Source organism: Phytophthora parasitica, assembly GCF_000247585.1.
Source record: "Phytophthora parasitica INRA-310 unplaced genomic scaffold supercont2.45, whole genome shotgun sequence".
In the NCBI taxonomy this organism is placed as follows: Eukaryota; Oomycota; class Peronosporomycetes; order Peronosporales; family Peronosporaceae; genus Phytophthora; species Phytophthora nicotianae.
The window spans coordinates 529,496-544,646 of record NW_008649031.1 but is presented as its reverse complement, the minus strand read 5'-3'; the positions used below and the strand labels follow the sequence as shown (position 1 = coordinate 544,646).

General features: G+C 46.3%; 6 protein-coding genes across 6 annotated transcripts; 4 read left to right on the top strand and 2 right to left on the bottom strand.

Annotated features, from left to right (window-relative positions):
• Positions 1–799: 799 nt before the first annotated feature.
• Positions 800–2,572, top strand: PPTG_23662 (hypothetical protein; the record flags this gene model as incomplete). Its single annotated transcript, XM_008912314.1, has 2 exons — positions 800–1,985; positions 2,085–2,572. The coding sequence occupies 2 exons, from the start codon at positions 800–802 to the stop codon at positions 2,570–2,572; spliced, it is 1,674 nt and encodes a 557-aa protein (XP_008910562.1).
• A 64-nt stretch (positions 2,573–2,636) lies between these two features.
• On the top strand, positions 2,637–3,209 carry PPTG_14960 (hypothetical protein; the record flags this gene model as incomplete). The annotated part of the gene is made up of 1 exon (XM_008912313.1): positions 2,637–3,209. One exon carries the CDS (start codon positions 2,637–2,639, stop codon positions 3,207–3,209), a length of 573 nt encoding a protein of 190 aa, XP_008910561.1.
• Positions 3,210–7,455: 4,246 nt separating this feature from the next.
• Positions 7,456–7,845, bottom strand: PPTG_14959 (hypothetical protein; the record flags this gene model as incomplete). Its single annotated transcript, XM_008912312.1, has 1 exon — positions 7,456–7,845. One exon carries the CDS (start codon positions 7,843–7,845, stop codon positions 7,456–7,458), a length of 390 nt encoding a protein of 129 aa, XP_008910560.1.
• An 854-nt stretch (positions 7,846–8,699) lies between these two features.
• Positions 8,700–10,882, top strand: PPTG_14958 (hypothetical protein; the record flags this gene model as incomplete). The annotated part of the gene is made up of 6 exons (XM_008912311.1): positions 8,700–8,908; positions 9,005–9,158; positions 9,198–9,290; positions 9,748–9,770; positions 10,103–10,128; positions 10,671–10,882. 6 exons carry the CDS (start codon positions 8,700–8,702, stop codon positions 10,880–10,882), a joined length of 717 nt encoding a protein of 238 aa, XP_008910559.1.
• A 2,167-nt stretch (positions 10,883–13,049) lies between these two features.
• Positions 13,050–13,265, bottom strand: PPTG_23661 (hypothetical protein; the record flags this gene model as incomplete). Its single annotated transcript, XM_008912310.1, has 1 exon — positions 13,050–13,265. One exon carries the CDS (start codon positions 13,263–13,265, stop codon positions 13,050–13,052), a length of 216 nt encoding a protein of 71 aa, XP_008910558.1.
• A 1,435-nt stretch (positions 13,266–14,700) lies between these two features.
• Positions 14,701–15,015, top strand: PPTG_23660 (hypothetical protein; the record flags this gene model as incomplete). Its single annotated transcript, XM_008912309.1, has 1 exon — positions 14,701–15,015. One exon carries the CDS (start codon positions 14,701–14,703, stop codon positions 15,013–15,015), a length of 315 nt encoding a protein of 104 aa, XP_008910557.1.
• Positions 15,016–15,151: the final 136 nt, after the last annotated feature.

Here is a 15,151-nt window from a genome sequence, read left to right as displayed (position 1 = left end):
CCACCCACCCACTGGCAAGCGCTAGAACGGATATTGGAGGGTGTGTGCGTTGGTTTTATGTCCACTGTGTGGACATGTGAGTATGTAAATGTGTTGTGGCAATGTATAGGGGTGGTACGCATTAATAGGCGTGTCGGCCATAGCCCAGTGTAGACGGCCATCTTAGGCTGAAAGCACCATATCCCGTCTGCTCTGTGAAGTTAAGCATTCCGCAATTTGCCAGCTACCCCCGAAGTGACCACGAGACGAGCCCAAGCTCGCTCCTTCGCTTCCCTCAGCCAGCCTCCTCGCTCCCGCCCCCCGCCTGTCGGGCCGTGCCAGAGCTCCAAGCCTCCGACCGACTCGAGTCACCACAGTTGTTAGGCGCCCACAGTTTACTGTGAGCTCATCCCTGCTGTGCGAAAGACAAAAGTCCGTGCGCTAAGTTTTTTCCGAATAGGAATTGACTGGGTTTGCTCAACTACTACCGATTGACTCTTGTAGCGTGGACTGCTAAGTAAGACGCTAGGACGGATTACCGCAGTTCACTGAAAACCTGGAACCAAGTGGATTGGTGAAGGGACGCAAGTGATAGAAGTAGTAGGCTCCACCTACGCTTCGTCCGGGTATTGAGGTACCTTTCGACGAAGTGTTTGCTTAGGTGTCCTCGAGACACTAGAGCTGCGGCACACGCATTCCCACCGTTACCAAGGCAACGAAGTCGGCGTTGTTCCATCGCCGCCTACTGACTGGCCTCCCATCCCTCTTCGAATCAAGTTCCCATCCCACTTCGGATCAAGTTCCCATCCCAACCCGGATCATGCCTGGACCGCAACGGGATAAAAAATGGCGCCAGGAATGGCAAAATTCCGCACCCCGTGCCGAATCCTCGCGACCTCAAGATTCCATCTTCGAGAATGCTGAGAACGTTTTACTGGACCCCGACCGCAGCCCCGAAGACAAGCGCTTCGCGGCTCTCGCCGGCGCGCCCCAGCAAGTTTCCCCTGAGTTGCTTCTACCAATGTGGATCCCAGCCCGGGAGCTTACGGCCACCTTCTCGGATACCGAAATTATGACTTCGCTTGGATCGACGCCCCAAACTCTAACCTGGACGTCCAACCTCGGCCATCTTCGCGAATTCAAGACCGTCCGTAACGCTGGAATCAGCTTTCAGTGTACTGACCGGGATATCTGTACGAAATTGGGGGGAGAGCCTGTGACCATTTGCGGCCGCAAGTTCAAAGTCCAACCGTACTCGAAATATTCCTATTGGTACTATGTGGATCTTCAACGCCTGCCGGACGACGCAACGGATGGGCTCATCTACGACTGGTTTACCAATCAAGGCACTCCACCGGTGTATATCACGCCGGCCCATATTGTTGGAGGTCTTCGCTCTCGCAGCCGTCGGGTTTACTTCAACCAAAAGCTGCCTCCAGCGTCAGTGATGCTGAATAAGCGCACCCAGCTTCGCCAGATCCAGTTTACTGGTCAAGGCTACTCGGTAGTGCATCACCGCAACCGCGCCTACAACAGCGTCACCCCGCCTTTCATCAAGGAGCTCCGTGAAAAAGGTCGACAGGCTCGCCAACCCAAGCCTGCTCCTCCTAGTCCGGACTCGGAAGACACCGGCAGTATCCCGCCTGCGTTCGATGCCAAGAGCGATACCAGCGATAGTGAAGCAATGGTCAATGACTCCGCCTCAGAAGGTGAGCCACATAGTGGGGATCAATCTGACGGGGAAACCTGCCAACGCAGTACTATGGATGGAATTGAGTCTGCAGTTGTGGCTGACCCAAAATCGGTCTGGCCTCACGAAAAAGTACCCAATTTCCCAGTTGGCTCGACTCAATCCACCGACTTTACACCGGCCCGTATCAAGCGCGCAAAGTGTATGGTCCTGGGTACTATCGCAGATCCAGAGGTAGATCTGCGTCGCCTTCCACCCTCTCAGAAGGGATATCCGACGGTGGCGCCAGTTAACTCGTACGAATGGTTGAGTGATGGTACGGGCGGACCTATCCCTCCAGACTACGACCTCATTCTCTGGGACAAGTCGGCTGACCCGCCCCAGTCAATAGCCTCTTAAATGGGGCTATCGGAAGTGACTGAGGGCGCCCTGAATGCAGCAGTTCACCAAGGCAATGTGGAACAGCTCTCGCTCCAAGAACTCTGCGCTGTTATTGAAGATTACTTGGGCTCCTTTTGCTCGTTGACTGACCCGGACACAGTGCTGTCTACAGTCCAAGCCCAGCCCAGTCTTCACCGAGTCCTGTTAGACTCGAAGGCAGAGGATAATTTCCACCACCTTCGTGTCAAAGCCTTCGGGCACGCCGTTCTCCGAGAGTTATCCACACGAACCTATCCGTCGGAAGATGAAGGCAGTGTGTTTGACCTACTCTCCAAGCTTTATCCCGACCAGCAAGGCTTCGATTTCCAGACCGGCTTGGGACAACTGTGTCCCGATCAATCGCAATTCTGGTTCAAGTTACGACTGGCGGAAGCGGATCTGGCTCTACAGATTATTGCACCCAGTATCTACACGGACCCGCTCAAACTGAGCGCGCTTGTTTACGGGTATAAAAAGCTTTAAAAGAGCGAAACATCACTGGAGTACGGCCTCGCAGCTCAACTCCAGTTTTTGGTCACAAGATAATATGACCACCTTTACGGGACAGGCTGGCGTGGGTTTACTACTCACGCCTACCTGCCCCGTCCGAAACGTTCAAGACGTCACGCGCCGGCATGTCAGCTCCTCAGAGCTGCTGCCTCGGTACTTACTGGTACGCGGCATTCTGGACTCAGTAACGACCTACATCCATGTGGTCTACGCCCCAGTCCAACCAAGCCAGCGGACGGAGTTTTTCGCTAACCTCCCCCGCACCTTCGAAGATGACTCCCACCACATTGTGCTGGGAGATCTGAATACTGTTCTCTCGAGTCAGGCTCGCCAAGGTGACCGGAATCGTGTTCAAGGTCGTGAAGCCCTATTGGAATGGATGACCGCCTTACACTTGGTTGACGCTTGGCGTCTCCAACATCCAGACCTCCCGGAATTCACCAGTCCGAACCGCAGCTCTCGGATTGACTACGTGTTAGTCAGTTCCAGACTCTTCCACTCCGCGGTCCAAGACGTCCATCATGACTTCCGTGGCTTAGCTGGTCGAGGTGACCATACAGGAACTTCATTCCGCCTTGGTGTATGTTTTGGCGAAGATCTGCCGCTGTAATTCCATAGCACGTTCCATCTGTGATCACAAAGCCGACACAGTTGTTGCTAGATTGGCAAACACAACGACAGCGATCTTTCAGCGTGTACGTTTCAGCGCAAACACTGATTCCACATGTGTCCCCTTTGCATTGCGCCAGCAGAGACACATTCTGGCTGAGAGTCCACTTGGCGTTGCGAGCATTTGTCCACGCGTTTTCCGAAATGACTGGAACTTGATTCCGCACGTAAGTTACTCGTGTTGAATCTGTTGAAATAGAAGAAGTGTTGGGAAGCATTAACAAATTGCAGGTGTTCGTCACTGTTGTACACACCTAACCGACAAAGACCGTGCCGAGTGCAGCGAGACTGGCATAAATCCTGTGAGAGCAGGGCGCCTCTCTCAATGGTAACAATTTGCAGTTAAATCCCCTTTAGCTGAAATCCTGCAACTGTCGACATCTTTGCATCAATAGCAATTATGTGCGAACCAGCAGCAGCATCCACCATAGAATGCATCGTCAAAGGCTCACAGGTTCCATTTGCTACTGCCCCGGATATTGAGGAAAAATCTCCATCAAAAAGGGGATCCCCGTTTCTTGATATGCGCGCGCGGAATGTCTCGGTGGCCGAATTGCGGCATATATTGCCAGCAGCACGGATGATGAGAGTACTCGAGGACGAAAGAGATACTAGTATCGAGAAGACTGTAGCCGCCCCCGAAACCACACTATAACTTATCGTATCAGTGATCAGTGAAGCCCCTAGAATGAATGCAGCTGTAGCTCTGCCGCCAATGATTTTACCTGTTTTTGTTCCTTGATATTGATAGCTGAGAGAAAGATTCAATGCACTTGTTGATGAAACGCTGGTAAAGTAAGAGTAATCAAGTGACATCCCAGACAAACCAAAGAACGTGTCGTCGAGGCGAAAACCTGACACTGGTGCTGTAAAACTCGAGCCAAACCCCAGATCAAGGCGAAAGCTTTTCACAATGCAGTTGTCCACAAAAAAATCTTCCGGAAAAAGAGCAAAGCAAAACGCCGCTTGACGAATAGGGAAGAGAAAATGTCAACCCAGCTATTACACTCCATTGAGAAGTAATTGCCGTTGGAAAGGTTGTTTGAGCTACCTTGACATTAGCCCATGTGCTGGTCGGTAAAATTGAAAAAGAGACAAGCGATGAGGTATTAATCTTGGTGCTTTAGGCATCTGTTGTCGATACCGATCCTAGGTGTAGTGCAAACCGGCCATCAACAGGGGCATTTTGGAACTGTAAAGCTGATTCCGACGCTGCTCGCTTTGTTCGCTAGTTCAGCAGTAAGCATAGCCGATATCGTAGAATCAGGTGCGACGAAGTGTGTCCATTTTTTTTAGTTCTCCAATGATGGCAGAAACGAAAGTTATAGATGGCGTGGAGCCTTCTCGACTGAAGTATACTGCTGACGTTTCGAACTTAGTTGCGAGTCCGTAAATCTTCAATACGTGAAAACCAGGTGTGATTTAAGTTTCCACCTGGGTTGCGTAGACAATACGCTTTCCAGTATCCTGTTTTTCCCATCCATTCTTGCAAAACGACTCCATCCAGGACGACCACAGCGCCATAACCAAGTCGGAAAGGTAATCCCAGGTACCACGACCAGCTTGTAGCGACAGGACTAGGCTCCACAAATTCAATCTACAGCAGAAATCCCTCATTTGTGTCCACCTGCTTGAATCTACCTCATAAATCACTTTGGGCATTCATTATGGATCCAAGGTCAGACAGTTCGCGCTCACAAAAGCCGTCACTCTCCACGGGTGCAGTAGCAGCATCGAAAACGTTTAGAAAAGTTGTGCCTTGTCCAGTTTTGTACGCGGTAGCAGGCACAGATTTTTAAGACATACGATATCTTTGCGTACGGACTTAGAGAAGCTTCAATGCGCAGCATAATTATTCAGGTTGGTAGTAAATTGGTGCTTAAAGGTGAAAAACGTACTTGGGTAGTTAAGTCTGGATTCTAAAACATTCTCAACATAGTATCGCGAATCCTGCAATAAGTAAGACCGGCATTGGCAAATCATTGGTTAAGTACCCAATCGGACTTACTTAAGTAGCTCCTAAAAAAAGCTACTTTCCCCGATGGATCGTGACGAATTTCTTGGAAAATATACGTTTGCAATAATTCCGAGCCTATTCCGTTCGAACCCTCCTCGACTTCAGGACAGCTCTTCGTTGCTGCAAATAGTGGCATCGATTATGAAGCACGCGTGGATTATGCCTTCCAAGCTAACGCCGCTGATATCGACGGTTTAACCGTAACCAGCGATGTTAATATCAACGTTATTGATGTTAGCGAGTCACCTGTCATGTATATCACGGCTTCCCATAATGGAGAATGCACCACAGGGAACCGTTGTTGCTCAAGTACAAGGATTTGATCCGGAAAATCGAACCCTCTCGTTCTCGTACGCTTCTACGTTTGCTGGAGATGGCAACAGTACTGCTTTCCGAGATGTTCAAACATAACTGCTCAAATTGAGGTCTGGCCCTTTGGATTTTGAGGCAATAACGATGATCCAGCTCTCGTGCCAGGCCGCTGACAAGGGTATAAATATCGTGGACATTCTTGTTAACATTGCTATCACGAATGTAAATGAAGCTCCATATTTTACGGAGTCCGTGGTTCAATCAACATCCCAGAGTCCTCAACTGTTGGAAGTGAAATGTATCGTTTAACCGCGTTGGATCCTGACGGGACCGGGGCCGACTTGCGGTATTACATTGTCAGTGGCAACTCCAACCAAGCGTTTGTCTTTTCCAATTTGGGCGTGCTTAAAACGTCGCGAAAACTTAGCGCGTTGGAAGTATTCAAAATTTCTGTTGACGCCATCGATACGCTTGGGAATGGACTACAATCACAAACAAACCAGGTTTTGATGATATCGGTCAGTATCGTAAACTCTCCGCCGGTTGTTGACAATTTCGTGTTTCGTGTGGATGAGAATACTGGAATTGGTACCAGAATTGGTCAGGTATGGGGTGTTGATTCTTTCGACGGAAGCGTTTTATCATTTTTCACCCTTCCTGGAACCGACAGGATTCAATTCCGACCTGTAAGCAGAAACACGTCAGGTGTGTATCACTGGCCACCTATGCTAAACTGTGAAGCGGAGCCCTCGGTCACTTTTGTTCTTTGCACGATGGATGATGGATCGAGAAATGATTACGCTGCAGTGATGAGAGGTTGCGGAAATCTAACGATATCTGTCAGTAGTTATATCCAGCACATAACGCCGCCAGTTTTTTTCTTCCCGTAATTTACCAACGAGAGTAGGTTTAGAGCTTCCTGACCACCAGTTGTGAAATCGACTACAATACCGCTAAGTAGCATCTGGTGAGAAGGAGGTCTCATCCAAGCACCACAGATACTAACTATAGCTTCACACGCAATAGAAACTTGTATATCGTAAAAAAACAAGACTTAAGGCAGCTCATCAATAGCAGCCTTCAGCTTAGGCATCTTGTCATTAATGAAGTCATTTTTTTTCATCCATTCGATGTAGTTGTCATCGATTGCTTGGATCTGCTTAATGGTCTTACCTTTGTACTTACCAAAGGTCATGAGAAACGAACCATCATCGTTAGTAAATTTCGACTTCAAGAAATCAGCGATCGCGGCCAGCAGCACTGGTTCCAAAAACGCCCGCGTTCGGTGTGGATCCAGCAGAGGCAACCAAAATAGGAGAGGACTGACCCGAAACAAGCGTTGTCGACGACAGAGTCATAGATTTTATCGTACCAAGTGTAATTACCGACGAACCTTGATTCACACGAAATCGAAGTTTGATCTGAGGATTAGCGATAAGGTCGATCTCCTTAAAAATGGGGTGTAAATCAACCAACTTGATTTTTAGCATATAATTCCAAGTACCAGCTACTGCCCCAGCGGTGGTAGTACCAGAACAAAGGATCCACGACCAAACTAGTTAGCAATTGTATTAGCAGCTCCAGATGCGATAGTTGCCCATCTATTCGTGTTCTGACCTTCGGCCACGGGGGGATTACTTAGAAGGCGTTTGACGAAACCATCATGAACGGGGTAGCTTGCAGCTCCAGTTGAGCTCGTTCCTAGATCTGGTGTAATGTCTGCAGCAGTAGCAGAGTATCCATCACCATTCAGGCTACTTGTACCAGAAGTGAATAGCAATGATCCTGAGGAATCTGGGAATAGGAAATCCTCAGCACAATGTGTATTTGCATAATCAAGCGAAGTCTCTGCCTGAGCTCAGAGGTTATTAGCAAAGTGCTTAAACTCACTCATACTTATAGCAGATTTACCATTGAGTTGAAGAGACATGCCATCGATAACATTCCAAACACCACATTTCAGGCCGACCGATAGACATTTAGCAACAGCTGCAAGAGCAGTACTTGTATGGGTATTCATCATACTAACCTTGTACGGAATGACTACATACGCATCACGAAGGCAAGCAAATTCCTCAGCGCCATTTAGCTGAGCTGTGGAATCGATAGTGATAATACCATTGGCGTACGAACCCTGATTAAGATCGATTACGTACGGTACACGCTTGCAGGAGCTGACGTTTACGGCCGGGTCGTTCTTCAGCGAGATCTGATACAGAAATTGATCAGTGAGTTGGGTATCGGTCATAGTTGATCGTAGTTATATCTGAGATGATATAGCTTCAACGAAAAAATAAATAAATGGAGCTAATTAAAGGAATGAGCAGCGATCATGATCTCATTGCATGTCACAATAGCGTCGTCACGCTATGATATGGTAGCACTTAGCAGAGGTCGGGTTACTGACGGACTCAGGCAAGATGCCTTCGCAGTACTCTGTCAGTTGGTTTGCTAGTTAGCAGGTAGAATGAGATCTGATTGAATTTAGACGCTTCACTAACTAGTCTGCGCTAAAGCTAGTTAGAGCTATTCGCTCAGTTGCTCTTGTGTTTTTTATACAAACATGTAATGCTGAATGTGCAACTTGAACGTAGTCTTCAACTTGAACACGCATTCAAACTGCACAGCCAACAGCGAATCACAGATGCCGTGTTCAATCCGCTAGTAATTGCCGTGTTCAAGGCGTTATTTACGCGCTTGTACTTGAATAAGCAGTTCCAGCATCGATTTCAGCCTTCGTCTTGAAGATTCCGTGACATTACATTAGCCAAGAGACTCAATGTACACCTCGACGCTATTTATGAGTCAAATGAGATCCAAAAGCCACTTCCCAAGAATGGCTCGTTCCTGATACTGCTACGTAAACCTAATCAGGACACTGGACGGCAGTCTATAACCACGAATACTATGATTCGATGGGTGAAGGGCCTCCGCGCGAGTATGGTGGGTGTCAAAATCAATCGGCACAGGGTTCCTACTGTGGCATATGGTCAATGCTATGGTTATACGCGAAGCAACATAATCGTATGGATCTATTCAAGAATTTCAAAGATTTAAATACTTTTGTTGCAGATTAGTTCTGAGTTAAATATACTATCAGTCATGTACCGCGAATTAACCATCTCAAGCGGAGTCCCAGCTCATAAATTGCGCAAAGCTTTCAAGACCGGGAAGCTTTCGCTGACTGCAGCAGAACTAAAGGGATCAGATGCTAAACTACATCTCCATCCAGAATCACATGAGAAGGCGCTCAAAGCTAAGGAAGCCGGTCGTGGCGTTTGTCTCCATATCACGAGGCATGATATCAAAAAGTGATACAAGAAAGCTCAAGGAGGGTCAATCTGGAGCAAGATATGGCATGGAATCAAATCCGGTTTCATATTTGCCAAGGATAGTGGTTTGCTTAGCAAGGCAGCCGATGCCGCCGTTCCAGCGCTTGCAACTGCACTTGGTCAACCAGAACTCGCCGTGCCCGCTAGTGCAGGTCTAAAAACCTTTACAGGTGTAGGGTTGGACGGGTATGATAGCGAGGAGGAGGGTGGTCGTATCAGTATCGCTGACGTAAGGAGACACGCTGGTAATGCTCTTCGTTATGCTAAGGAACGAGGCATTCTCACGGATATCGCCGACGCTGGTGAGCGATATCTAGTTGGCAAGTCTAATAATAAAGAACACCACGATATGATCCATCAGGTTCGTAAGACGATTAAATCACGTTATGGCATTGGTGTCTCTAAACCACGGAAAGGAAAGTTTGTAAAGGGGTCGCAAGCCGCAATAGATCATATGGCAAGCACGGTGGATCCTTCACAAGGTAATGATTGAAAAAGAAGATTTTTTTGCTTATCGCAGCGAAGGTCGTTTTCGTAGAATTAGCATAATATTCACGCTCGTATCCCTGAAATGGACTCTCTGATCGTTCTGATTCCAGATGCTGATCGATACTGTATTCCTTGCTCCATCATGTGTACGACACCAAGTCTCGTGACTTGGAAAATATTGAATCTGTTTCCCGATCGTTGAATCTCCTTTATCAAAAACGCTCATAATATCCCCACTAGCTACGAAATCATTCTTGATAAGATCGCAGCGAACAACATACAAACTCGTTGGACTGATCTGTGGGATAGTGTTGGATAGAGTAATAAAGGCAGTTGTCGATGGTGATGCTGGGTATGTACCAAGAGTTAGACCAAGCCAAGAGCCAAACGCAGCATTATTGATGATTAAACGCGGAACTCGAGTTGTCGTTCCACCCGTTGAATAAAGGCCAGTGGATGGTCGGCTATATCCAGTAGGTAATGAGGTTGGAGTAGCGCTGTAGTCAAGCTGGCAAGCGTAATAGGTCGAATTCTCTTCGATTTGAATATAGAAGACATTGTTGCCATTAGAATCAATTAGATATGCTCCAGCATTGACAAGAGCCGTTTGAATATTTCAATTGATTTCACTGTATAGATAATAACCATCAGCGAGATTGACACTAATAACGCTGGTTGTTGCAGCTGTTGGGACTTCGATTTGAAAGCTGGTATTGGCGAACTGAATCGAATCAACGTTGAATTCAGAGTTATATAGAGAGATCGATTGAATCGATGCTTCTACATCCTGGAAATTACAAGCAGACCCAGGGAAAGTATACATCCATCGCCTCTTAAGCCCATCCTGGACTAGACAGGTTTGGTCAATTTTCACAAATGAACTCATGCTTGCTGCTAAATGAGACAACTAATTTTTTTCTCCAATATTAATCGATTGATCAAAGTTATAGCGTATCTGTCCCTTTACACTACCGATGAAGAGCATTTGACCTTTTCCACTAGCAATAGCGCGATTGTAATAATGCATGATTCCATCTTCGGTTAATCCAGGGATGTTAAAATCAGTAACCAGTAGCTTTAGATCGCGACGGGAATTCGCGTGAAGTATCGCTACGTATTCAGTATTCAAGCGAATCATTTTATCAGTGGCAAACCAGCTGTGGGATAGAAATATGGTACTAGGCTTGAAATGTCTACCTCGAGTGAAGTATTGCTAATCACATTCTTCTGGAGCCCCTTATCATTGCAACAGTCGTCGATGATGACAAGCTCTGGTTTATCACCCGGAGTACGTCTGATAGCATCTATCTGAGGCGGATGCTCGTGGAAAGTGATGAACCCCTCAAGCTTATCGCGGAGATTGTCGTACAGCTCCTGGTGGGGATTGCGTGCGATGATATGGAGATGTGCAAATACGTGAGGAGAATGCTTGAGAATATGAAAAACAAGGTTGTTCTTGCCTGAGAAACTCGGACCAAGGATAACCATTCTGAACAACTTCTTGATCCCAAATTCTGGTATAGTTCCGACTGAATCAGCCCGATACATTTTGGGTAGTGATCCACCATAATCAGGAATCCTTACGACTAAATATAGCTAGACTTATATATGTTAAAAGAAAGATGTCTGGATTTATCTATCCACCACCAACGTTCATTTTTTCATGCTACAACCCAGCATTCTACCTCTCCCTCGATCAGACAGGATACTTGACCTATGCGTATGCCCAAACATTATATCTAGGTATCAATGACTATCGTCTGTCATACATCACTGGCATCACCCCTGGTAGTGCTACACCAGGTATAGCTCTTGTCGTAGCTTCTGATGGATCTCTTAGCGGATTAGGAGCACTGAGTTGTTCGTCTCTAACTGTTGACGGTTCTGCTGTATCAGCAGCCCCCCAACTATGTTCTTGGAAATACACCTGGAACCGCTGCAGCGAGTAAAGCGCTTGTACTCAACGCAACAGGAGATGAGAGTGGAATAAATTCGCTGAGTGCTACAGGTCTAACTGGAACACTTCAGACAGCCTCTCAATCACATCAGTTGGAACATTAACTACTGCCGGAGAGGTATAGTATACCAATGTCCTCCAACTCGGTTCGGAGACCAAACAGGTCTGGTCGATGTGCCATCGGATGCGTTTGCAAAGCTGGGAGCATCAGCCGATGTCCAGATGCTCCAAGTGGCGTTGGCCAAGTCGCATTATCCCCGGCGTCCATTACTTACGTACTTGCACCTCTATCGAAACAGCCTGGCGAGACGTTTTTCAAGGTGTTGTGTCTGCCTTGAACAGCGGTGCGGCTGTTTCAACTGATATTTTTGAGTTTCAAGACGTGAAATTGACTTTCTTTTAAGACGGGCTGGTCTTTTGGATTCGCGTACAACATAAGTATATCGTATTTCGAACAGTCTCAAGTTAATCCGAAGTACGAGTTTCAAATGCCAGTTGCTGGCTTCGATTGGGGTGCCATGGTGCTGTTGGATGGTTCTGTTGTAGTTCCACGATCAAAGAATGCATCTCTCGCTTTTTCGTTCGTGTCATCATGGGGTCAACATGTCGTGTCAATCATCGCAGCCGAGTCGCAGTTTGTCGTGAAAAGATCAGTTCTTTTTCGCAAAACGTCTTTTACAAGCTTTAGTACATTACGATGCGACCTGTTGGATGGACAAGCTATCACAATACAAATTGACATCAATTTGTGCGCTACTACTGCTACGACCTGTAAAAGTTTTGCGAGTATAAACGGAGAAATAGCGAGAAATCTTGCTCAGACTACAAATTCTGTGGATATTTTAATGCATTCTGGAACGGGGGCTCAAAGTTCAGCGATAAATGCTGACGCGTCCGCAAGTGCTACTTATATGCTGACTTTGTCCGCGATGGATACTGGTGGAATTGCAATTATTATTGGCACAAAACTGGCAGTGTTTCCATCGACTTTACGTATCTGGATCAAAGGATATGGCATCTCTCAAAGTGCAATCGATGCTGCATCTTCAGGCTTTGTTTTGGTGGTGGTTAATGATAATGCTACACCTGCCACTTTCGACGCTGTTGTGCCAGGACCGAGTTATAGTCTACAGTTGGTGCTATCACTCTCCCAAGCCAGCTCTTACTACAGCTTTACCAGTGTCCCATCGGGCTATTATGCTCATCCTGAGAATGCTCCAGATGGTCGACGTTGCGAGCTTCGGAAATGCCCACCAGGATATAGTTGCTGAGGTGGAGTCCGCGCACTTTTTTTTTTTTTATGTATTTCCTGCTTCAGTTTGTGTGGACAAGAAGTACACGCTGAATGTTAACGAAAATGACGCTGGTTTTGTTTCAAGCGTCAGTTTTAATCTGGATGTCTCTCCTGCTGGGATGGCGTACCAACTCAAAGCTCGTAAACGCACTTAATTATAAAAGGAAGCAGAATGCCCCCTTTTCCTGGTTTAACTAACTATGTAATCTATGTTAAAGGAGGCAAGATGCATCCTTTTATAATTAAGTGCGTTTACAGCAGGTCGTTATGGGCATAGAAAACCGAGAAAATCACACTTGGAAGATTTGAAGGTGGTCCATCTCTCGCCTTAAAGGATGCAAAATGCCTCCTTTTGATACCGATTACCCTAGATTTGAATACTATAGTTTACTAAAGTGGCTCGCGAAAGGGTTAGCACCATGACCATTCATAATGCTATAGAATAGTTTAACGGTGTTATCAATACGCTTCTCTTCGATAAGATTTTGTGGCTGTAGCTGCGGCTTGACCTCATCGAGAAGATCACCTTGTTCATGCAACATGGACATAGCATCATACAGAATGTCTAACGAGCTTGCCCACTCAATCTTAGACATTAAGTCTGTTTTATATTTCCCAGTTGCAAGAGGGTGCGTACTACGTCTTTCATTATTAGCATCAGCTTGATTTATGACTCTAATACCAAACTGATGGTTATCACCCTTTGCGTTGTACCAATCGAGGAAGTGAGTATAAGCGGTTTGCCCCCTGATATATAACATGACTCTGAGGCCAATAACTGAATGATCATCATATGCTTTCTTAATGTAGTCCTCGAGAATTGACCTTGCATCTTGATCTGGTATACTTAGCCTTGCATACGGACGTTCGTTACCCACCTGTTTATCACCAGGCTTCGTCTGCCATAGAAGTTTGGTATCTAATAGCTCGGACTCTCTAATGATCTTACGATGGTTCGCATGAATGATTTTATCCATTTCCGTTGTTCCAACATCAAGATATTCAGCTTTTACCTTCTGCAATATCGAGCTTAGCGTAGCAACATAATCAATATCATTTTTCAAACTAGTAGTTTCACGTTTCGAGCGATAATTAATCACTTTGAACGGCGTCTCGCTTTAGATAATAGTCATATGATTTATAACCTCCATGCTTAAAAATAGGCTCAATAGGTATATGATTCTTTTGGAGTGGTGTTCCATAGAATGATAAGAACCAATAGAGTCGTTCTCGACTTATGTTTTGGTCTTCTCCAGTATCAGCACTCTTAGTGGATAGCTTAATAGCGGACTTTTTTTTCTCATTCCTTCTTCTTGGTCCTTGAAGTATGACAATCGCTAAATAATAGCCGAAGTTGTGTTTTCGAATCTAACCGGAGGGGGAGCACAACAAATATAGGAAAACACAGAAATATGAGGCAGAGTCACACACAAAAAAGCTTGTACACATCGCAACACATCGATTGCTCCACTTGTTAATACGGCGAATATAATAGGATCCTACCCAATCATCGTTGAGCAAACGAAATAATTATAGTCTATCATATTAACCGAAATTTGAAAATTTGAACGGAGGCGGCATCCACAAAAACGAGAAGGGGGTGAACGTGCAAGGAGCGATCGCAACTCCACTAGGAACTGGTGGACACACTAAGGGCAGTGAGCAGGATAATAACGGACAGCCATGCCGCAAAAGCTTCCATGGCTCGAAGTCGCTGTCGGTGTCAGCATCAGCGACGGCAAGGAATTTTTGGAAACCCTCAAGGTCTACAAACTGACACGTAGCCAACCTACCGCTTGCTCCATATGCACCAATCCTTTGCTTCATCAAATGCGGTATGGGTTGTTAGAATGCATATCTACGACATGCACGGACTACGCCCCTACGATTAAATGCCCCTGGCGCGGAAAAATTCTCACATGTGAGCGCTCCAAAATCATGGCTGTTTACGAGCTGAACGAACACTTTTCTAACGTGGTTGAACCTCGCAAAAAATGATGCCACCACGACAGAAAGATGTTTTGCAAGGAGATGGCGGAGCAAGGATTGAAACCCGGTCACATTCGGAATGCGATGAAGATCAAGATGCAATTGTCAGAGGATACAGCGCCTACAATAAAAATGGTGCAGAATCTGGTGAATTATTACTCTCGAACAAAACTCGGCAACAATGATCGCCACGATAAGATCACGCAATTGGTGCGCGATGCAGCTTTTACCGGTCGAGAAGAACATACACAAGCTTTCATGTTCGGGTGGGATTTAGATGTGGATGGAAACCTGTCGTTGGAAACGGGTCAGACAACAACCCATTTTTGGTTGGAATCACATCTAAAACGCTGTTGATGCGCCTTGATCGTGATCCTGGAACCGGGAGAAATTAATGCAACCAGAAAAACGGTCCTGCATCCGAAAAAATGTCCTGCAATTTAGGACTATTTGTAGGACCAATTCATGACTTGTAGGACATTTTTTCGGATGT